The sequence below is a fragment of the Typopeltis vanoorti genome, chromosome 4 (assembly GCF_054136105.1).
Source record: "Typopeltis vanoorti isolate ZY-2024b chromosome 4, IOZ_Tvanoo_1.0, whole genome shotgun sequence".
Classification (NCBI taxonomy): domain Eukaryota; kingdom Metazoa; phylum Arthropoda; class Arachnida; order Uropygi; family Thelyphonidae; genus Typopeltis; species Typopeltis vanoorti.
Genome location: NC_143552.1, coordinates 17,897,776 through 17,923,267, shown reverse-complemented (window position 1 = coordinate 17,923,267; position 25,492 = coordinate 17,897,776). Strand labels below are relative to the sequence as shown.

The 25,492-nt window shown below is 35.4% G+C and overlaps 1 protein-coding gene across 1 annotated transcript in view; it reads left to right on the top strand.

The window, feature by feature from the left end:
• Positions 1–25,492, top strand: part of LOC150107134 (protein Skeletor, isoforms B/C-like) — a 248,695-nt gene that overhangs the window by 201,099 nt on the left and 22,104 nt on the right. The window contains exons 12-13 of the mRNA XM_090391017.1: positions 5,022–5,204; positions 22,163–22,356. Coding sequence (XP_090247143.1) covers positions 5,022–5,204; positions 22,163–22,356 — 377 coding nt within the window. The remainder of the gene's footprint in view (positions 1–5,021; positions 5,205–22,162; positions 22,357–25,492) is intronic.

Sequence of the window (25,492 nt, the reverse complement as noted above, 5' to 3'; positions counted from 1 at the left end):
GTGTAAGCAAACAAAGTTTGCACCTGAAGATACTTCAGTTGCCTTCAAGGTGTAAATGTGAAGATACTCCAGGTGCAAACTTTGTTTGCTTACACTTGGATAAAGGATTAAACTAAAATTATAATCTATAGTTTAACAAAGTGAAAAAAACTTGCGGCATTCAGAATGTATTAATAGAAGATTACGAAGAGGAATCTTAACAAGGTAAATCCTTTGACTAAACACTAAATGGGAAGTTTATTCTGTCTGAAGGACACCAATGATATTGCTGAATTATTTTCTCAGAAACAAGTGATGGAATTAGACAAATCTGAATTCTATTTTGCTCTGAAAAAGAAGTAATTTCTTTTGTATACAAAAAGAAATTGGCCAGCAATTTCAAGTACAGTTATGTGGGCAAAAACATCAAAATGGAGAATTTGACATTAAAATATATTTGTCTATGGTCGTAGAGAAAGTTTAAGGAAAAAGTGGAGGGATTTTTTGAGTCATTAGAAAAGGCAACTGACATAAATGGAAAGCTATTTGTTTCTTGTAATTAAATTGCCCAAGGTAAGAATATTTATACTCAGTGAAACAGTTTGAGGGTATTAATCATTCACATATAATATAATTTTGACACCATATGGTCACTCCCATACACCATTGGGTTTTGGTAGTGAACCCTTCTACTAGAAGTGATAGGGTTGCAGATGCCCTTTCCACGGAGTTAATAAGACAATCACAAACATCCATCCCCTGGCAGGATTTGAACATGCTGCCTCTTTGGCTGGGCAGCAGATATGCTAAAACTACATGGAAAAGCAGTCTGACTCACAATGCCTGCCAATTTCTTTATATGTGCAAGAAGAAAATTACTTCTTTTTCAGAACAAAACAGTTTCTTTTACTATTTTATAAACAAAATGTATCAGAGTAGTAGTTCTTCATGCCACTTTACAGTTTCAGATTTGTCTAATTCCATCACTTGTTTCTGAAAAGCTAATTCATCAAATGAGGATGAAAAAAAAATAAATAAATAAATAATTTTGTGTGTGTGTAGTTAGAGAGAGGTGTCATTTGGGTTGTCACATTGTTGGCATGTCCATACATGCCATTGCTTCTCAACTGGAGCATCCAGAATCAACAGTTAGCAATATAATCAACAATTAGAGATGTTCTAGTATCACTAGTGCAGGAAAACACCCAGGGTGGCTGCTGAAAATGACTGACAGGGACAGGAGGGTGTTAAAATGGATGGGACACAAAAATAGGCACCAGAGTCCCCCTAATATATATATATATATATATATATATATATATATATATACACACACACACACACACACACCATATTCGCTGGCATATAATACGCACTTTTTTCTTTGAAAATAGGTCTGAAAAACAGGGTGCGTCCTATACACCGATACTCAGTTTTTTATTACTTTCATTTCTGGAAATTTTCTCTGTTCCTAGTTATGCGATTTCTTTCTTGCAGTGTGTGAGAGCATTCCAGTTATGTAAAATGCAGTGGATGCGCATGCGCTGTCATCAACGATCACAGCTGTGTTCCTGTTTGTTTAAACTTTCCGATTGTTGTCGCGGTTGTAAACGGTGATAAATTTCTGCTGTTAAATTTTCTCTAAATTTCTTGGCAAATTATGGTTGAAAAATGTCAGCATTACTACAATATTGCATACAAGCTATGGGTGATTGCATATATGCTAAAGAACATGGAAGCAGGGCTGCAGAGAGGAATTTTGCACCACCAACAACTCAGAAAATGATAAGAACTTGGCAGAATCAGGAAGAGGATCTAAAAAAAGCAGCTCGCGGTAAACATAACCAACGATAAATTTCTGGGTTTTGGCGAAGAAGATTAAAAGGTGGGTACTCTTGCCTAGTCAGATTAGGTATTTGTTGAAAGTAGACCTACTTATTACTTTATATTTGAAATACTGTAAATTCGTTATAATATTCAGTGATAAAGTTTTTTTCCAAAAAAAATGTGCCCAAAAAAAAGAGGGTGCGTCTTATACGCCAGCAAATACGGTGTGTGTGTGTGTGTGTGTGTATTCTTGATCTTCTACTTGGTTGTAATAATGCATTTTAAAAAATAAATTTTAAATGACTTTAAACCAAGATAAAATATTAAATTTTAATGATACAACTAGTTTCAGCCTTTTACAGCCTTCTTCAGGTATCCACTAAAGGTAGAACACAGTAATAAAATGTATTTTTTTTATTGAACTGCGTATTGAGGAGCATAAGAGAGACATCTATAAAAGATCACATGCATCTGTGCTATCCAGTCATGTTCTTTTCTCTAATAAATAACCCTCATGACGATCTACAGAGTCACTCAGTTTGCTGGGATAAATCCAAAAACATTTTTCTCTGTAGTGATGAGTTTGAAAGGAAAATTGTGGAGTCCAGAGAAATCCTCTTAATCCTGAACATTTGAACAGCAATTTGAGTTATAACATCCCTGATAGCCATACTGCAGTTGTTCAGTACCGGTGCTCACGAGAACCTGCAAGCACGCATACAACAAACAATAGCACGTTAGATAGACGACTTGAAAACGTTTTTGTGTCAATTATGTATTGCATTTTTTGCCTGTAATTCTCAGTTTTTTGTAACTTCAATTTTTTATTACTGTGTTCTACCTTTAGTGGATACTGAAGAAGGCTGTAAACGACTGAAACTAGTTGTATCATTATCATTAAAATTTAATATTTTATCTCGGTTTAAAGTCATCTAAAATTTATTTTTTAAAATATATATATATATATGAGAGAGCCAAGGAAATACATATGACTTCACTTCTGATTTATCCTAGTTGAAAAGGTGTAGGATTAAGCAAGAAAAAAAAAAAAAAGAGAGAGAGAGAGAAATTATTTCTTTATTGTTTAATAAAAGATGCAGTTTAAATAGAATTAATGTAATTAAACAAGTGAATAAGGATTTGAAGTGGGAGGAATGATTGCAAAGTAGGTTTATTTTATTTTCTCAGCTTGAATTTTATTACTTGGCTATAAATGGATTAGGTGTGAACCGTCTTCACGAAAAAGGAAGTCCTTCCTTTTAGCAAAACATCATACCCATGGAAAGATTCGAACCCGTGACCTACTGCTCTCCAAATCTGTGTGTGTTTAGAGTGCTTGTTAAGTCATTGAAGAGGTTAGTGAAAGCAGGGTACTCTGTGATGGACAGCATGGGTTCGTTAAAGGTAGGTTTATGTTTACTTATATACCTACGAGGCAATTAATGCATTGGACGAGTCATGCTTATACAGTGGCATACTTAGATTTTGTGATGGACTTTGGTGGAGCGCCACACGACAGTAAATTGTAAAAGATGGGGTTAAATACTAGATTAGTAAGTCAGGTAGGTGATTAGTTGTCAAATAGGTATCAGGAAATAAATTAAAGATGGCAAGAAATTATATTTTTGGTTTCATCCTTTTTTAAGTGTAAGCAAACAAAGTTTGCACATGAAGTAACTTCACAACTGGGCTACTTGTATGTAGAGGCTAATGACTTCACATCAATTGCCTTACTATCCTATAATGCAAGTAGCCCAGTCATAAAGTTACTTCACATGCAAACTTTGTTTACTTATACTTGGATGAACCAGGAACATAATTTCTTGGCATCATTAATTTATAGTATAACCAAGTGAAAAAATCTTTCAACATCTGTCTCTAATCCAGAGTATTTTAGTAATAAGGTGTGACACCTTTTGACTACTTATATATGGAAATATGACTTCTGCATTATTTCAACTTTGGTATCACTTCTGGGTCTAGCTCCCACTGATGAGACCTCGATAAAGGTTGATACCAGTCTAGGTAGTAGGTCTTCCCATAATGCTCTGCATTATGGATACTAAGGCAACTGATGTGAAATCATCAGCCTCTATATACATGTAGCCCAGTTGTGTAGTTACTTCATATGCAAACTTTGTTTGCTTACACTTGGATGAAGGATGAAACCAAGAATATAATTTCTTAGCATCTTTAATTTATAGTATAATGTGAAAAAAGTGAAAAAAAAACTTCCAACAAATACGTATCAGGAAGTTGTGTATGTGGGGACAGTATCCCAATAATGGTCCAAAAGCAGTGTCTATTTTGGTAACATTATTGTTTAACTGGTATATTATAATGATATTGGGACAAGTTTAATGGGTGATGTGCAGCAGATGATGTAAAGAAGGAGTCGAGCACATGTTATGGACCTATAGGAAGATCTGAATAGACTGTATTGAGTGGTGCTATTGCCATTTCAGTGTGGCAAAGTGTAAAGCTTTGAAATTTGATAGTAAAGGATGAGATGAGAGGTATAAAATTCATGGGGAAATTTTGAAGGAAATTTTGCAGATAAGAGATCTGGGAGATGTGGTGGACAGAGACCTGAAATTGTCATACTGCTCAAGTTGTGAAATCATCACATTAGTTTGATGGCAGTGATGATGTAGCCTGAAGCAGGCCTCGCTACTTGTTTAAATGGGAATGAGGATACATTGGAGAAATGTCCAGAGAAGAGTGATTAAGGTGGTGTTTAGTCTATGGAATGTGGGATACAAGGACAAACTGAGGGAGTGCCATTAGCATAGTCTCATGAATAGGAGGGGGAGATGGTATGATTGACATAAGTTGATAAGAGGTTGTTATCAGATTAATGTAGAAGAGATTTTTTTTCATGGAATGGAGGAAGACAGGTAAAACAAGAGGCTATCCCTGGGAAACTGTACAGGGAGGATGGGGGATAACTAGCAGGCTCTCTGCATAGAATTGTTGGTGATAAATGCATTACCTGAGTGTAGTGAGTACAGAAACATTGAATGATTTTAAGGCACAGTTTAATGAATCTTGTGTGCATTGTGGGGGGGGAGGGACTTCTGCAACGAGTTTTTCTCCATGGAAGTCTATTACTACGACTAATAATAATTTCTTAATTTCAGTGATAAAATGTAAATAATTAAGCATTTTGTTTTTGCTGTTGGAAATTCATGCCAAAATCATTTCTGTGTATATAGGAAATGTGAAGTTTATGTTAGGAAGGAAAAAAGAAGAAAAGAATTGCCAACATTTTACTAGGCCTCATAAAGTGATCAAACAGGATGTCTGGGGACCATTAGTAATTAAGGATAACAATATAAATACATTTATTGTTAGAGTTGGCCAACCAGGACTATGGAAGGGATTTTTAGGAAGAACAAGTAAGTTTTCAATATGTTTTTCAATATATTATTGGTATTATTTTTACCAAACATATTTCTGCTATCATGTCAACATGCATGCTTGTAGATCTAATTTTCAAATGAGTAGTATTCACTGCTCATTTGAAAATTGAAACCTTTTGTTAAAATTGGTTTGAACACTTTCTTGTATACAGCTAATTTAGTGTTTTGACTAATTTCTCTCTTATTCCATATAAATTTATTCACTTGACTTCCTACCATACCAGCTTTGTTGATTCTGTTGTCTATTTCCATATTTAATTTACCATCTTCACTAAAAATCGTGCTTAGGTAGCTGAAATGTTTTACTTATTCTATAGGTTCTCCATTCACAGTGCAGTTGATATTTTAAGTGCTTCTGCCTATTTTCATTGTCCTTGTCTAGATTGTTATTGCTGACCTTCATACCATATCTATTACAAGACTTATTCAATTTAGTCAGGGAATCTTGCAGGCTTGTAGCAGGTTTATTTAGAAGTACAACATTGTCCGCATAAAGCAAAGAGCTGACATCAACATCACCAATTTTGATATCAGATTTAAAACCACTTCCCAGTGGTCTTTAAAACCTTCATAATGTGATCCATATAGATAATGAATAACAGAGCGGATAATGTATATCCTTGTCTGACACTAGATTTAACATTAAACCATCTTCCTGTACTTCCTTCAATACTAAGTGCTGACTTACAACCAGTGGTGGCTCATACATAAGCACTGCGACACTGCAGCACCCCCAAGGAAAAAATGAAAAAATTTAATTTTGTTTGCATTTATAAATAATAATAATGCTTACAACATTATATAAATGCAATACAACATGTTAAAGGATACAGCTTATGTTTCGACATTGATTGAATAGTTAATAATTGTTCGATTAACGCTACAGATTACGAAACAAATGCACTGCGATCTAACAGTGTCGGAATTATCATGTTTGGCCAATTGCAGCTAGACTCGCCGATATTCATTTGTGCTTGTGATTGCACGTTACAAGTAATTCCAACACTGCTCGTTTGGGCAGTGTCGCTTACAGATAAATCGTATGCATGCGCCGTTATTTCTGAGATACGAAACTTTTATTATTGATGTTCATTCGTAGTGAGGATGAAATATTTTTAATAAAGCAATTTTTTAATGTGTAAATTTATTTATTAATAAATTGGTTACTGATTAGGAAAAAAATAATTTTTTATTTTTATTTTGTATATGCAGCATCCCCACTTAAAATTTTCACTGGCCGCCACTGCTTACAACTCAAATAAAAACTAAGTATTCCTTCATATAATGCCCAATTGACACCATATAACTGTAGTGTTTTGAGTAGCTTCTACCTTGGCACCTCATCATATGCCTTTTCCAGATCTGCAAAACTTAAATACAGATCTTTGTTATATTCACTTGATTTCTCAACCATATGTTGAGAAATTTATCATAAAGGGAAAATCTGACCCTGACAGTCACTATTTGGCCTGGAATCCAGCTTGTTCTTCACCAAACTTTCCTTCCACAACCGTTTCTCAAGTATACTTGGCATAAATTTTACCTGGAACACTCAGTAGAGAAATACCTCTATAATTCTCACATTCAATTTTATTTCCCTTTTTTATATTAGATTTGATATTTTAGAGTTCTACTCCAATCATCTGGAATTTGTCCCTCTGTCCAGGTCTTCTGAACTATGCAGTGCAGCTATTATAAGATTTTTATACCTCCATACTTCAGCATTTCTGGTCAAATATCATCTACTGCTGCTGCCTTTCCACATTTCAGGCCTTTAATGGTTTTTTCTACTTCAAGTATGGATATGTATTCCTGACTGCATGGCTCTTGAGTGTTTTTTTATCACTGTGCTATCACTGCTTGTTTCATTTAGCAATTTCTCGAAGTAATTACTCCATACTTCAAGGATATCTTTTTCTCCGGTTTCATGACTTTTGTTTAGCTAGTTTTACACAGTGTTTAGCTTTCTTACATTTGTCTTTGTATTCTCTAAGAGCACAAGGAACTTTTTTTTTTTTTTTGCCAGGAACTTTTGATATGGTTTCTTCTTTTCCTTCACTGCCTCTTTAACTTCATGTGTCCACCATGGAGTTCTGATTTTTCTATCCTTGCAGACAATCTCGCCACATGCCTCTCTGATGGAATCAATCAGTGTTTTCTTTAGGGCTTGTCACTGAACCTCCAAGGTTTGTTTTCTGTTTTCAAACTCTTTCATTTTTTTCTTGAAAAAAATGAAAGAGTTTGAGACAGAAAGTTCTCAAACTCTTTTATTCTTTTCAATATGAAATTCAATTTTATCCTGCTCAAGACTAAATAGTGATCACTTCCAATTTCAAATCCTCTGTACACTTTGGTGTCCTGCACCAGGGAGAAAACATCACCATCAACAATAACATAGTCAATGAGACTTTTCTTATTCCTTGCCTCTTCGCGACATGTGAATTTGTGCACATTTTTATGTTGGAACATGGTGTTAGTAATAACCAGTTCATGTCCTGAGCAGAAATCCAACAGGTATTTGCCATTATTATTAGCTTTGCTCTTTTCTCCAAATTGTCCCAAAATATTTTTGTGTGTCTGACATACATTTCCTAATCTGCTATTTAGATCCCCAACAAGGACCAACTTTTCATTTTTAATTGTGTCAGTTGCGTTCTCTAAATCCTCAAAAAATTCCTCCACTTCTACCTTAGTTGAACCTTCTGTGGAATCATATGCACAAATAAGTCTCATTGTCCAGTTCCCCATTCTCATATTTAGTGTTGAATACTATGGCTGCTCCTTCTTTTCCTTGATTGTCATTGCCTGAATATAACATTTTGTATTTGTTGCTCAGAAAGATCTCACCAGTTTTTGTCTTTTTTTGTTTCAGTCATCCCTCTTATGTTGATCTGGTATGTATCTAATTCCTCAGCCAGCTCTATTTCTTTGCCATTCAGGCTTCTTATGTTGATAGTACCGATCTTGAACTCTGATGTTGAGTTGGGGTGTGTTTTAGGGTTTGTTCCAGTAGCTGACTTTTCACTTTTTTCTCTGGTTCTCTGGTGAAAACAATGGGGCCTTGTTTAACCGGGCTATGCCCCAGCTGTTATGTTGTGTTATCATTTTATATTTTTGTTTAAGCCAATAAGAATACAATTTGGTCAGCTAAATTCCAAATTGCCAGCCCATCCTCGTTCATTCAGTATCCAAGTAAATACCTAACATGGTGCACCACAAGAATGTGAGGCTTCTGACCTAATGTCCAATCTGCATTCCTTTAAAGGCCTATTTGGAGCTCCCATCTCAGTTATACAGCTTTGACACCCCAAATTGATTTATATTTTGCTAAAGTTCAGATCAGCATTTTCAGAAGCCAACTACTTGTTATAGTACATGATCAAATTGTAATTTACAAAATACTTAGCCCTCCCTCCACACACACACACACACACACACAGTGGAAGATTCCTATATCTTTTCAACTATTATCCAGTCCAACAGTATGGAATCCTCAAAATGCACATCACTGGAACAATTGTCCCATACTTTCCTCTCTCCACACACATAAGAGCAGAACATTACTGTTCCCATTTCATATATCTGAAAAGATAGTTAATGTTCTAAAGAAATGTAACCTTTGCACTTCTGGGACTCACATTTTTCTTGCCAAAGAACAAACTTCTTTCACATCCTGGAATGTATGAAGTGCCCTGTACTGTAACATGGCCTATTATGTATAGACAGGAAGATCTGTTACTATCTGCCTTGCAAAACACAAGAAATTCATTGCTGTGATCATTATGGTAAGTCAGGACTGGTAGACCATGCTTTGGATACACCATCACTGAAATGGAAAAAAAAAAAAAACAGTGTGCTATATAGCAGTCATTACAAGTTGGAGAGACTGTGTTTAGTTGGCAACAGCTATGAAAAAGTCACCTAATCTCAAAAAGCATGGCTGCATTAATCTGCCAGAAATTACTATTATTATCAGACCTCCAAGGAGTCAAGGATTCATTGAGGGAGCCACATCACCCACATCTGTTGTCATGTTAAACTCATTCATGCTAGATGCACTCACCATTTCAGGCAAGCTTCTCCACTCACTACTCGGTGAGCGAAAAATCCAGCTCTCACCCCTTTAACTACAACACAACTCAACTTCCATGGATGCGCCTTGTCCTCTCTTCACCTTCCATGCTTCCATGTAAAGAAATGTTTCATCAACAATGCCTATAAACGATATGATAGATATCTATAAACACCCAGAAGTATAAAGGCATCTATCATATCACACCTCATTCCACTCAGAACTAATAATGCCAAATCTGTGCAGTCCAGGTGTGGTCATATCAAAGCCTTGGAAAGAGGCAAAATGATCTCCTTAAACATTGCAAATACAACTCAAAGGATAATTGCAATGACATCACAGTTTTCCTTTGAGTTGTGTTTGCTATGTGACCTTTTAACTTTTAATGCTTATCTACTATAACTCCAAGATCCATAGCCTTATCTGTTTCTCAAAGCATAATTCCACTAATATAATATGATGTTGGAGATCCTATCACATCAAACTGTGCATACCTTTGCACTGAAATGACTGCCATTATCATTTGCCCACAGTTCCAACCTATTCAACTCATTCTGCAAGTGCTGCATATCAGTATCATTCCTGATTGCCCTACCTACCTTTGCATCATTAGCAAGCCATGAACATCTCTTGTCAGGTCCTTTCCATTATCATCAATGTGAAGACTGAACGGCCACCTTAAATCTAGCAGATTCCCCCCCCCCCCACTTTTATACATATATACCACTTTCTGATATCCATTGGCCATCCACATATCCAAGTCATAGTTTATATTCCAATCTCATGTCCTTCAATTTATGCAGCTGCCCTTCATGCAGTGGTGTTATATTTTTATGTGAGAACTTGTTTTGCTCCATGTATGTTATTCTTAACCTATATCCCAATTTGTTATTTTAAAGACAGTTGTGGAGTAAAAATAACAATATATTAAATTTTATTTTTGTTGGTTAGAATGTTCCAGATTCATATCTGTGATAGTGCATTGACTTTCAGATCAACATGTTGTGTTCTAAAGAAGCAAGCTCAATAATAAAAATAATTAAAATATTTACTGTAAACATATATTTATATACGAGCATGACCATTTTTAAGAATAACATAAATGAACTCAATAAATTCAATAAATTTCTCTCATACTCTTAACTTTCACAGTTAATTCATTACTGAGAGAATACACAAAATATTTCACAAAACAAACTGAAAATAGCATTCAGCTAAACGTTCTGTAGTCTCACTTGGCCATATGCAAACTTGCTATAGCACTTAGTTTGTTTTTTTCATTCAATTCACTCTGCCTTATCTCTCAAATTCTTTAAAATACAAAGTTAAAATGTCATGCTTAATTAATCCTTATTATTAATAATTAATTAATAATTGCTCCTTGGAATATATCACTTGTATTTAAATAAGCACAAAATATTTTCATATACAAAGGCTTGATATATTATACTGTACTTCAATTATTAAATTCACAGTTCCATGTCCTCAGAGAATAATTCAAGATGCATATAAAACTTTTCAGAGATTAGAGAATACAGTAATTTATTAGACCTCTCTCGGCTTTCCTTCCTTGCTTTTTTTATTCACCCCAAAAATGAAAAATATTAAAAATGGAAAATATCCGATTAATGGCAAGAAAATTAATGTAAGACAGCAGTACGAGTAGCCATTGAACATTTTATTGTACGTATGTAATTTACAAATTCATCATCATCATCCAATTCCTGCCATGTACCCTCAAGGGATGTACAGGATATGATATTACTACATTAAAAAAATTACATCATTATTAATTTCCTATCTACAATTTTCCTCCAAATCAGTCTGTTACTTGTCAACACTCCAATATTATCAGATCTTATATTTCTATCGTCTAAAGCACTTTATACCGTATCAATCCACATATATCTTGGTCTTCCTCTCGGTCGTTTTCCTGCCAACCTGGCAGAGAACACTTCTTTTGCTAATCTTTCCTCGCCCATTCTGTTTAAGTGACCATACCACCTGAGATTAGCTCTGCTAACGCATTCCTAGATGCTGACAATGTCAAGTTCTTTCCTAATATCCTCGTTTTTAATATGATACTGCCATTGATGCCATCTGTTAACGCCTATAATCTTTCTCAGGACTCTGATATCTGAAGTCTCTAGTCTTTGGTCAAGTGTTTTACTTCTGACCCAGCTCTCAGATCCATAAGTTAAAACTGGTTTGAACACTGTCTTGTATACAGCTAATTTAGTGTTCCGACTAATTTCTCTCTTATTCCATATGAATTTATTCAATTGACTTCCCACCATACCAGCTTTGCTGATTCTGTTGTCTATTTCTATATTTAATTTCCCATCTTCAGTAAAAATCGTGCCTAAATAGCTGAATGTTTTACTTGTTCCACAGGTTCTCCATTCACAACACAGTTGACATTTTCAATGATTCTGCCTATTTTCATTGTCTTTGTCTTTTTATTGCTGACCTTCATACCATATCTATTACAACAGCTATTCAATTTAGTCAGAGAATCTTGCACACTTGTAGCGGATTTATTTAGAAGTATAACATCATCTGCATAAAGCAAAGAGCTGACATTAACATCTCCAATTTTGATATCATGTTTAATACCACTTTCCTTCATAATGTGATTCATATAGATAATGAATAGCAGAGGGGATAATGTACATCCTTGTCTCACACCAGATTTAACATTAAACCATCTTCCTGTACTTCAATTCTAACTGCTGACTTACAACTCAAATAAAGACTAAGTATTGCTTGATATAATGTCCCATTGACACCATATAACTGCAGCGTATTGAATAGCTTCTCTCTCTTGGCACCTTGTCATATGCCTTTTCCAGATCGACAAAACTTAAATACAGATCTTTGTTATATTCCCATGCTTTCTTGACTATTTGTCGTAAAGTGAAGATCTGATCCTGACAGCCTCTATTTGGCCTGAATCCAGCTTGTTCATCACCAAGCTTTTCTTCCACAATTCTTCTCAACCGTTTCTCAAGTATACTTGCATAGATCTTGCCAGGAACACTCAGTAGGGAAATACCTCTGTAATTCTCACATGCAGTTTTATTTCCCTTTTTATATATGGGTACTATGAGAGCTCTACTCCAATCATCAGGAATTCGTCCTTCTGTCAAGTCTTTCTGAACTATGCAGTGCAGCCACTGTAAGACTCTTATACCACCATACTTCAGCATTTCTGGTCGAATATCATCTACTCCTGCTGCCTTTCCACATTTCAAGCCTTTGATGGCTTTTTCTACTTCAAGTATGGATATGTATTCCTGACTGCATGCCTGGTCAGTGTTTTTTATCACTGTGCTGTCATCACTGCTTGTTTCATTTAGCAGTTTTTCAAAGTAATTACTCCATACTTCAAGGATATCTTTTTCTCCAGTTTTCATGTCACCTATATCATCTCTAATTCCTTTTATAGCACTCTTTCCTCCATTCTTAAGCTTCTTCAACAACCTCCAGAATATTTTGCCACCTTCTTGATATTTATTTTCTATATTCTTGCCAAAGTCCTCCCATGACTTTTGTTTAGCTAGTTTTACACAGTGTTTAGCATTCTTGCATTTGTCTCTATATTCTCTAAGAGCACAAGCTGACTTATTTGACAGGAACTTTTGGTATGCTTTCTTCTTTTCCTTCACTGCCTCTTTAACCTCCTGTGTCCACCAGGGAGTTCTGATTTTTTTATCCTTACAAACAACCTCACCACATGCCCTCTGGCAGAATCAATCAATGTTTTCTTCAGAGTTTGCCACTGAATCTCCAAGGTTTGATTCCTGTTCTCAAGCTCTTTCATTTTTCCTTCAATTATCTTTGTGTATTTTAGTCTACAGCTCACATCTGAGAGCTGCTCAACTTTTATTCGCTTTAAAACTTTCTTACATGTTATTCTTTTCAATATGAAATTCAATTTTATCCTGCTCAAGACTAAATAATGATCACTTCCAATTTCAAATCCTCTGTACACTCTGGTGTCCTGCACCAGGGAGAAAACATCACTATCAACAATAACATAGTCAATGAGACTTTTCTTATTCCTAGCCTCTTCTATCCATGTGAATTTGTGCACATTTTTATGTTGGCACATGGTGTTAGCAATAACCAGTCCATGTCCTGAGCAGAAATCCAACAGATATTTGCCATTATTATTAGCTTTGTTCTTTTCTCCAAATTTTTCCAAAATATTTTTGTATGTCTGACAATCATTTCCTACTCTGCTATTTAGATCCCAACAAGGACCAACTTTTCCTTTTTCATTGTGTCAGTTGTTTTTTCTAAAGCATCAAAAAATTCCTCCACTTCTACCTTAGTAGAACCTTCTGTGGTACCATAGGCACAAATAAGTCTCGTTGTCCAGTTCCCGATTCTCATATTTGCCCACATTACTCTACTTGAGACTGACTGCTGTTCAAGAAGATTAGCCTCGTATTTTGTGTTGAATACTATGGCTACTCCTTCTTTTCCTTGATTGTCATTGCCTGAATATAACATTTTGTATTTATTGCTCAGGAAGATCTCACCAGTTTTGGTCTTTTTTGTTTCAGTCACCCCTATTATGTTGATCTGGTACTTATGTAATTCATCAGCTAGCTCCATTTCTTTGCCATTCAGGCTTCTTACATTGATAGTACCGATCTTTAACTCTGGTGATGTTCAGGTGGGGTATATTTTCAGATTTGTTCCAGTAGCTGACTTTTCGCTGTTCGCCCTGGTTCCCTGGCGAAAACAACGGGGGCCTTGTTTAACCGGGCGACGCCCCATCCGGCATGAAATTTTGTCATGTTGTACCATCATCTTACATAAAATTTAAAGGTCAAAGCTTGAAGTATGGAGTATAACTGAGAGGAGACCTCCATATAGCCTTTAAAGGAATGCGGAGAACCGACCAGGGCTTCTGACCTAATGTCCTATCCTCACCTTCTCGTGTTGTGCACCCTGTTGGGTATCTACTTGGATACTGAACAAACGAGGATGGGCTGGCAATTTGGGATTTAGCCTACCAAATTGTATTCTTATTGGTTAAACCAAAATAAAAAATGATGGTACAACATGACAAAATTTCATGCCAGCTGGGGCGTCACCCGGATAAACAAGGCCCCTGTTGTTTTCGCCAGGGAACCAGGGCGAACAGCGAAAAGTCAGCTACTGGAACAAATCTGAAAACAAACCCTAACTCAACAACACCAGAGTTAAAGATCGGTACTATCAACGTAAGAAGCCTGAATGGCAAAGAAATGGAACTAGCTGAGGAATTAGATAAGTACCAGATCGACATAATAGGGGTGACTGAAACAAAAAAGACCAAAACTGGTGAGATATTTCTGAGCAATAAATACAAAATGTTATATTCAGGCAATGACAATCAAGGAAAAGAAGGAGTAGCCATAGTATTCAACACAAAATACAAGGCTAATCTTCTTGAATGGCAGTCAGTCTCAAGTAGAGTAATGTGGGCAAATATGAGAATGGGGAACTGGACAATGAGACTTATTTGTGCCTATGGTCCCACAGAAGGTTTTACTAAGGTAGAAGTGGAGGAATTTTTTGAGGCTTTAGAAAAAGCAACTGACGCAATGAAAAATGAAAAGTTGGTCCTTCTTGTGGGTCTAAATAGCAGAGTAGGAAATGAATGTCAGACACACAAAAATATTTTGGGAAAATTTGGAGAAAAGAGCAAAGCTAATAATAATGGCAAATACCTGTTGGATTTCTACTCAGGACATGGATTGGTTATTACTAACACCATGTTCCAACATAAAAATGTGCACAAATTCACATGGAGAGAAGAGGCAAGGCATAAAAAAAAGTCTCATTGACCATGTTATTGTTGATAACATAGTCAATAATATAGTGATGTTTTCTCCCTGGTGCAGGACACCAGAGTGTACAGAGGATTTGAAATTGGAAGTGATCACTATTTAGTCTTGAGCAGGATAAAATTGAATTTCATATTGAAAAGAATAACATGTAAGTTTTAAAGCGAATAAAAGTTGAGCAGCTCTCAGATGTGAACTGTAGACTAACATACACAAAGATTATTGAAGAAAAAATGAAAGAGTTTCAGAACAGGAATCAAACCTTGGAGATTCAGTGGCAAACTCTGAAGAAAACATTGATTGATTCTGCCAGAAAGCCATGTGGTGGGGTTGTCTGCAAGGATAAAAAAAAAAATCAGAACTCCCTGGTGGACACAGGGAGTTCTGATTTAAAACAGGAAGTTAAATAGGCAGTGAAGAAAAAGAAGAAAGCATATCAAAATTTCCTGTCAAATAAGTCAGCCTGTGCTCTTAGAGAATATAGAGACAAATGCAAGAATGTAAACACTGTGTAAAACTAGCTAAACAAAAGTCATGAGAGGACTTTGGCAAGAATATAGAAAATAAATATTAAGAAGGTGGCAAAATATTCTGGAGGTTGTTGAAGAAGCTTAGGAATGGAGGAAAGAGTGCTGTTAAAGGAGTTAGAGATGATAAAGGTGACATGAAAACTGGAGAAAAAGATATCCTTGAAGTATGGAGTAATTACTCTGAAAAACTGCTAAATGAAACAAGCAGTGATGACAGCAAAGTGATAAAAAAACACTGACCAGGCATGCAGTCAGGAATACATATCCATACTTGAAGTAGAAAAAGCCATCAAAGGCTTGAAATGTGGAAAGGCAGCAGGAGTAGATGATATTCGACCAGAAATGCTGACGTATGGTGGTATAAGAGTCTTACAGTGGCTGCACTGCATAGTTCAGAAAGCGTGGACAGAGGGACGAATTCCCGATGATTGGAGTAGAGCTGTAATAGTAACCATATATAAAAAGGGAAATAAAACTGAATGTGAGAATTACAGCGGTATTTCCCTACTGAGTGTTCCTGGCAAGAGCTATGCAAGTAAACTTGAGAAACGGTTGAGAAGAATTGTGAAAGAAAAGCCTGGCGAAGAACAAGCTGGATTCAGGCCAAATAGAGGCTGTCAGGATCAGATCTTCACTTTACGACAAATAGTCGAGAAAGCATGGGAATATAACAAAGATCTGTATTTAAGTTTTGTCGATTTGGAAAAGGCATATGACAAGGTGCCAAGAGAGAAGCTATTCAATACGCTGCAGTTATATGGTGTCAATGGGGCATTATATCAAGCAATACTTAGTTTAAGGAAGTACAGGAAGATGGTTTAATGTTAAATCTGGTGTGAGAACAAGTATGTACATTATCCCCTCTGTTATTCATTATCTATATGGATCACATTATGAAGGAAAGTGTTATTAAATATGATATCAAAATTGGAGATATTAATGTCGGCTCTTTGCTTTATGTGGATGATGTTATACTTCTAAATACACTACAAGTGTGCAAGATTCTCTGACTAAATTGAATAGCTGTTGTAATAGATATGGTATGAAGGTCAGCAATAAAAAGACAAAGACAATGAAAATAGGCAGAATCATTGAAAATGTCAATTGTGTTGTGAATGTAGAACCTGTGGAACAAGTAAAACATTTCAGCTACTTAGGCACAATTTTTACTGAAGATGGTAAATTAAATATAGAAATAGACAACAGAATCAGCAAAGCTGGTATGGTGGGAAGTCAATTGAATAAATTGATATAGAATAAGAGAGATTTTAGTCAGAACACTAAATTAACTGTATACAAGACAGTGTTCAAACTAGTTTTAACTTATGGATCTGAGAGCTGGGTCAGAAGTAAAACACTTGACCAAAGACTAGAGACCGCAGATATGAGAGTCCTGAGAAAGATTATAGGTATGAACAGATGGCATCAATGGCAATATCATATTAAAAACGAGGATATTAGGAAAGAACTTGGCATTGTCAGCATCCAGGAATGCGTTAGCAGAGCTAATCTCAGGTGGTATGGTCACGTAAACAGAATTGGCGAGGAAAGATTAGCAAAACAAGTGTTCTCTGCCAGGTTGGCAGTAAAACGACCCAGAGGAAGACCAAGATATAGGTGGATTGATATGGTGCAAAGAGCCTTAGAAGATAGAAATATAAGATCTGATAATTTTGGAGTCTTGACAAGTAACAGCCTGATTTGGAGGAAAATTGTAGATAGGAAATTAGTAATGATATAATTTTGTCATGTAGTACTATCATATCCTGTACACCACTTGTGGGTACATGGCAGGAATTTGATGATGATGTAAAATTTGAGTTACGTAAAGGTTTATGGGATGCATTACTTATGTAACTCAGGGTGTAACTGTATATATATATGATAGGTGGAGATACTGCAGTAACAAGATATATATATGAATGATAGGTGGAGATATTGCAGTAACAAGAGAGATAAAGGGTTACATGGAAGTTGAGATAAGTGAACTGAAGGTGCATAGCATATTACACAAACTTGATGTGAATTCAGATATGGGGTTAGATGGTATATATACCAGCTCAAGTGTTTCAAGAGGGCGCTATGGAATTGGCAGTCCTTTGACCATGTTATTTAATCTAAGTTTCAGCTCTGGGTTAGTCCCAAGATGGATGGAAAGGGAGGAAAATACTTCCATTGCATAAAGGAGACTCTAAGACTGATGTAGAAAATTACTGTCTGATCAGCATATCAGGAGTTGTAGTCAAGATACTAGAGAAGTTGCTCAAGAGCAAATACAGGGATGGATAGATAGACAGAAATGGAATACTGTATGGAGTGAGGGGTTAGTCATGCCTCAGTAACTTGCTCACATTTTATAATACAGTGACAGCTGAGTTGGATAAAGGTAATGGGTTTACAGTGATACTGCTGAACTTTGCAAAAGCTTTTGAGAGGATACCACATGGAATTCTAATCAATAAATTAACAGCAAATGGGGATGGACATAGGGTCGGTGAGGCAGATAAGAGGGTGGTTGATGGAGAGATATCCAAGAGTAGTTTATTCAGGAGTAGAGTCCACTACAAGGCCTGTAACTAGCAGCCTACTGCAGAACTCTGTTCTTGAGCCATCCCTATTATGTTTTTTCTACCACTGAATCCTTACACATAGATAAACTTTTGTCCATTTCTTCTAATGTTAGGATCCTATTCTGCTCAAGGTGTTACTTATTAGTCCAACTGTTACAAATTCCAAATTTTCTCAGCCTTAATATACTGTTTTTGCATTTGTTCCATAAAAATTCTGGTTGCTATCTAGAAGAAGATAATCCATTTACTGATCTTTTCAGTAAATGAGGTTAGGGAAGTGGTTATTGCTGATGCTGATTTGAAATTTGTAGCATAGCTATCATCTTTCATTTAATCCCATGTGAAAAAATGTCCAGAGCATGTTTACCAGTTATGACTTGCCATAAAGATGATTGTAGATGTATTTTTATGTTCTTTGTGTTCTTTAAGGTTAACAAATCTACCAGAATGTCCAAAAGTGTATGAAGTTCCCATAAAGGTACAAGGAACTTTATGCACTCTATGATGTGCAAGAGGATGAAGCTAATTCTTTGAACAGCTGGTAATGGTTGTTGACTAGATGTGTGGTTTCAAAGTAGAATGGAGATTATATTTGCAGAAGAACTTTAGCTATCGTTTCAGATGTATCTTGGATATAGAGGTTGAGAATAATTTAGCTGTAATTCTATGTGCTGGTTGTAGGTGAGATGGGGAGCATGTAGTATTTTATTTCATAAAGACTATAGCCATTGGCCTGAAAAAAAAAAGAGAGAGAGAAAAAAAACTGAATTCAGTGGCATGAGCCATGTCATTTGAACAAATGTCTAACAGTTACGATTCAAGATTTGGTACCCATGTAATGAATGAATTAAACAAAGTGCAATTTCGACATTGAAGGTGAACTGTGATTATTGTAGCTGCAATTTAAAATTAGATGTGATCAAAAGCAGAAGGTCAGGTCATGTTTATAAGTGGTGGGATGTACATTATTTTAATCTTCATGTCTAAGCTACAAATAAATATTGGTGACATGGGTGTGAATGGATTTTTCTTTAGTATGGCTTTTTAAATTATTTATTTATTTTATTTTTTTCTTCAAATTTTTGAGCGAAGTTTGTTTTCATTTTAACTCTAGTGGCATATCTGAGTTAACTGTTTATTTTAATACATTAGAGATGAAATAACGAACAGAGGGGGATATGCAGTGAGAGCAGATACTCTTGGGCATGTTGCCCATATGGAGGATCTTCATGTTGGAGGTTTAATGGAGTATTGACAGCACTAGAAAAGGATTAAAAACTAATTTTTATGCTTCCAATATTTTGTCTCAGTCACTAAGACATCTTCATGGAGTATAAATAATACTTGTAACATACACACACATAGGTGACTCTCAAGTCCTATCTAGGTGGTGTGTCCTCTATGGGTGTTTGTGGGTAGCCTTAGGATGTAAACTGGGACCCCTGACAATTATTGTTTCCCAAATTTTGTGAAGTTTTATGCATCTGTATTTGTTTAGATTAGTTTGATTTCTGAGTGCCACTGCAGATTCCAAAAACAGTCTTTCCTTTTTAAATTTACTATGGTGGCGCATGATTCTTCCAGAAGATCCTGTGAGTTGTGTCCAATACGTGGTCTGTAGGGCCAGATTGACCATAGTTGTGATTGCAGACTCAAAAAAGTATCTTCCTGGCTGTCGGACATTACAAGAAACCCTTTGTTTCTCATCTTCCCACCCTGGATATATGATTTACCTAAAATCCACAAACCAATTCCCCCTAAGACCTATAGTAAATGCCACTGATGCTCCATGCTACAAACTGCCAAAACAGCTGGCAAACTCTCTTACTTACTGGACTTAATACATCTTATATAAAAAAATTTACTCATTTTAAAACCTTGATTGAAAATCTAATTTTAAAAGACAAATATATTGCTAAGCTTTGACATCACCTCACTGTACTTTACCAATATTCCCTTAAATGACATTTTAACAGTCTTAAAAAACGTTTTTCTTCTGATATCTTAGACTGCTTTTCTTTGCCATCAATTTTGGTTATTTTTCTTGGAAAAACAAAATTTTCAAACAGATAGAGGGAACTGCTATGAATTTTTCCATCACTAATTTTTACATAGAAAATTTTGTAAAATGAGCCATAGACTCAGCCTCCTCTCAAACCTTCTATCTGGCTAAGATAAGTAGATGATGGTGTTCTCCACTTGGCTTCATGGCCCAGACACATTAGACTTCTTCCTCAATAGCCTACATCCAAGAATCCAGTTTATAATAGAAAAGAAAAATAACAAGTTTACCCTTCCTTAGACACCTTAGTAACATGCCTTCTGAATGGTAGCTTCTCCTTCACTGTATATAGAACACCCACGCACACCGACAGATACATTAACAAACTTTCCCACCACCACCACCTCCCTCTCAACAATATTTCATCATTAAAACTCTAACCAATAGAGCCTATAATCTTATTACCAGTGGAACCTCTTTTTCAACTGAACTCAACCTATACACAACACCTTCCTATCCAATGGCTATAGTGATTACAGAATTAAAAAATAATGTTCCTCCCTCATTCCTCAGCTGTCTCTTCAGAAATGCCATCACCATCCCCTACGTCCCTGGCACATTGGAAAAAAATAGCCAAGTCATTAAAAACGTACAACCTCTACACAGCTTTTAAGCCCCACCAGAAACTTGCAACCCTTATCTGTTTTACCAAACATCAGCTCCCTCCTCTCTCAGTGCTACCGGGAGTATATAAAGTACCCTGTTCCTGCAGGTTGGCTTACTTCAGACAGACAGGTAGATCAGCCACTATCCATTTAAATGAACACAAATCTTACATCGGCAATCATGACTATGGTCAATCTGGCCTTGCAGACCATATATTGGACACAACTCACAGGATCTTCTGGAAGAAAACCACCATGCTTCACCATAGTAAATTTAAAAAGGAAAGGCTGTTTTTGGAATCTGCAGTGGCACTCAGAAATCAAATTAATCTAAACAAATACAGATGCATAAAACTTCCCAAAATTTGGGAAACAATAATTGTCAGAGGTACCAGTTTACATCCCAGGCCATCTACAGACGACCATAGAGAGTGCACCACCTAGATAGGACTTTAGTCACCCACGTGTTTCGTTAAGTATTGTTGTCTTTGTGTGTGTGTGTTACAAGTATTATTTGTACTCCCTGAAGATGTCTTAGTGACTTGAGATGAAATATTGGAAGCATAAAAATTAGTTTTTAATCCTTTCCTAGTACTGTCAATACTCTATTAAACCTCCAACATGATGTCCCCCCCCCAGCACTTAAGCCTTAACATATGGATATGGAGAATATCCAGTCTCCATGCTATATATAACCTTGCCTTGACCTCCCCCCCACACACCAGAACTGGCCTTCCATGCACAGTCTGGCAGTATAGATGGTTGCAGGTTTAGGCAGCAGCTGATCAGGAAGCTTAACATATTACCATCAAGTTCAGTCCCATACACTGTCTGGCAGCTAACCTGGAACTGCTATATCCTCAAAGGATATAGTAGTAAAGCAGGTTGTGGATCTCCACAGTGTGTTTGACATGTCTTGGTGGAGAGGAGTGGTGATGTCTGTGAGGAGGAGGGGATTTTCTAGAGTCAAATGAAATGTAATTGTTAATTATTTGTTATTCAAGACTTTGTTGAGTTTTCATTTACTGCTTGCTGAAACTAAATGATTAATAATAAAATGAATGAAATAAAGTTCAATAAAATATTGTCTTGTTTTTGTAACTGTTAGTTTTTTTTTTCCCCATCCATTATTAATATTAATTAATTAGTAAACATTTCTTAGTTAGTAAATTGCTATCTAAAGTTAATATTTCAGGTAGCACCTTAAAAATGTAATATTCAGTCAGTTTCTTAAAGGGGAAAAACCTTTCAGGATCATCATCTCCAGGTGTTGTGTGGTATATCAATGGACTAATGGCTCCAGAAATCCATGTGAAAAGAGGAAAAAAGTACATATTTCAAATAGAAGGTGGAAATAATCCTTATAATGCAATGTACTATCATCCATTTTATATCACGGATGATTCTTTAGGAGGATATGCCAAATATACAGAAGAGTACAGACAAGTAAGTAGATTGGTATTGTTCTGATTTTCATTGATTTCTGTAATACAGTTACTAAATGATTATAAATAATATTCATTTTCTCTGTATATAAGATATTCTGGTAGGTCATATGAGTTTTTTTGTCTTTAAACATTTCTTTCATGGATATTTCAAATTAAAGAAAAAAGAGTAATTTTAAAAAATGCAGGATGTCTTTGTTGGAAAGGACAGATTTTCTCTACCATGACATGCTTGGATTTTTCAACTACATTCTAAAACTTTCGATGCAATAAAAAAAAAAAAAGCTAACTTTTTGGTTCTTGTTCAACAGACACTCATAGGATAACTATTGATAACTTTTGAATAAGTAACACCTGGACGCAGTTCAAAATATTTAATTAAGATGGATTAGTTACAAATATTTCAATTCATGTATCTTGGATCATCGTCAGTGTAAAGCAGTTAGAAATTTAAAAAAATAAATAAACTCTGAATGTATATGGAGAATGAAATCTCTTCTCATATTCAGTTGCAAGACAACCAGGTCAAAAATGATACTATTACAATCAACTGAAATGGGTTCATGTGTGTGTGATTATTTTAAAAAAAAAAATGGAGCATATGTGTTACATGCAATAAAAAAATGATAAATAAAATGCTTATATAATTAAACAGTATAGTTAATAATAATTGCCAAGATTTTTGGCATAGAAAAGAAGATACTATCCTAATAGTACTATTTTTTACCTAGCTCTTGCACTGCATATAAGAAGCAATTCCATTTTCCATATGCCTTCACTCTTGTTACTTTTTTTTTATTTTGGTTTTACACCGATGATGATCCACAATACATGAATTGAAATATTTTTAATTAACTCATCTTAATGAAATATTTTCAACTGTGTTTACATATTAGTTATTCAGAATAAATAAGGCACAGTTGTCTTACCTACTGATCCTACCTACCTAACAAACCTACTGATAATAACTATTGCAGCCGGTGTTGTCCAACCCATAGTTCCAGCCCTCAGTGATACTTCTTTTACAGTTTCTGCTCTCTTTATCAATTCATTATACCTTGATGAAAGGTCATCCCCTTCCTACTTTGTTTTAGTCTCCTGTGTGCATATTCTCAAGGTCTCTCTTTATTCAATTAACTTTTTAAAAATATATAAACAAACAGTAAGTTTTCATGGTTCTTAAAGAATTATTTTTCTTACTTCATTTCTCAAATTCCAAATAATATTCAAACCAAACTCTCTTCCTTCTACACACACACACAAAAGACTACTTTTAGGAGTTCAGGCCAATCCAATTTACAAATTTCCTGATTTTAATCACATGCAGTTAAAGTGGATAACACTTGCACTCTCCAACAAATAATTTGCAGATTCAAATCCTGCTGCTGCCAGGGATGGTTGTGAAGATGTTAATTGAAAGATAAATTTCATTCTTGGGTGAGATTACCACCCTGTTTATCTGGAGACTTGAAATGGCAGGAAAAAAATTTCTATATTTAGTCTGTAGGGCAAGATTTCCAGATTATTTATGCCTTAGCCCACCCATGGGCTAAGGTGCAGTGTCTACAACCAGCAATGAACTGCAGCAGTTTGTGCAAACTGGTTGTTAAAAGCATTTATTAATTGATAACTGTGCATTATACATTCTGAAAGAGTAACATGTAGATTAAGATGGATTAATTACAAATATTTCATTTAGATGATTATTGTGTATCATTGCCTAAATACAGGTAACCCTCATATAATGCGGATGTTAGGTTCCATAGAAATACCGCATTATATAAATCGTGTTATACGAGACATAGATCACATAGAAATAGTAGGGTTAGGTTCCGAAATTTTTTTTTTTTTTTTTTTTTTTTTTTTAATTATATAAACAACAATGACATATCCAACAAAAACAATATTTTTATTTAATTCAGGTAATTCATGTAAGTTAAGAAAACATAGACTATGACAAATACGTAGTATAAAATTCTAAAAATTACAAATTGTACATAAATTTCATTGCGCATAATGCATAAATGTTTTAGACACAAGAAAATAAAGTGCATATTTTAATCGTGATCACAGTCTTCAGAAATAACATTTCGTAGATGTTCTTTAAGTGGCCGGAGGTCGTCACCACTTGAAATCTCTTGGACATCATTTGTATAATTCTCGTTGCATACTTCGGCTGGTTTAGTCATCAAGAAGTCAGTAATAAGACTTTGCTTTCCACTATATTGCAATTTTTTATTAAGTTCATAATATGGAGCTAAACAAATATCCAATTGCCTCGTGAATTTTCCCGAGCGCTCCATTCAGGGATCGTTATCCGTAAAATAACTTCCTAACTTTCTTGCCAAGTCCGATCCTTCTGCTAATTTCTTTAACGGATTCATCACAATCAGAATCTTCGGCAGAACTTTCCCCACCATTTGTTTCGACGCAATCTATTAATTATACCAGTTCTTCCTCTTTTAAATCTGTTTCTCCATCAATTAACTCACTAATTTCGTTTTCAACCATATCGCAAAAGCCCTCTCCACCAAAACTGTGTGCAACGTTTATTATACGACATAGTTCAGCATCCACTGTGGGTACTAAATTTTGTTCCATTATGGCTTCAGGCCATATTTTTTTCCTGCAAGCATTCAGCGTAGAGGGTTGTAATTCCTTAATGGACAGAGAAATAATTTTTACACAATTCAGTATTGAAAACTCATTCCACGCTTGAGGTAGTGTCATGTTTGGATTAGATTCCATTTTTTCCAAAATTAATTGAAATGTTTGCCGAATATAATATGACTTAAATGTTGATATTATTCCTTGGTTGAGTGGTTGAATAAGTGAAGTAGTATTAGTCGGCAAAAAAGTTATTTTAATATTCGGATGGCTTAAATGTGTTGGGTGGCCTGGTGTGTTATTTAAAATTAGTTGAATTTTGAAGTCCATATTCTTTTTCTTTGTGTAACTTTCTACATCGGGTGCAAAGCACTTGAAAAACCAATATTCAAACATGCAAGCTGTAACCCATACCTTTTTGTTGGCCTGCCAATAAACAGGTAGGATGGACTTGTTGAGCCCTTTCATCGCACGAGGATTTGTAGATCGGTTAATAAACATTGGTTTTGTCATGTAATCACCTGATACAT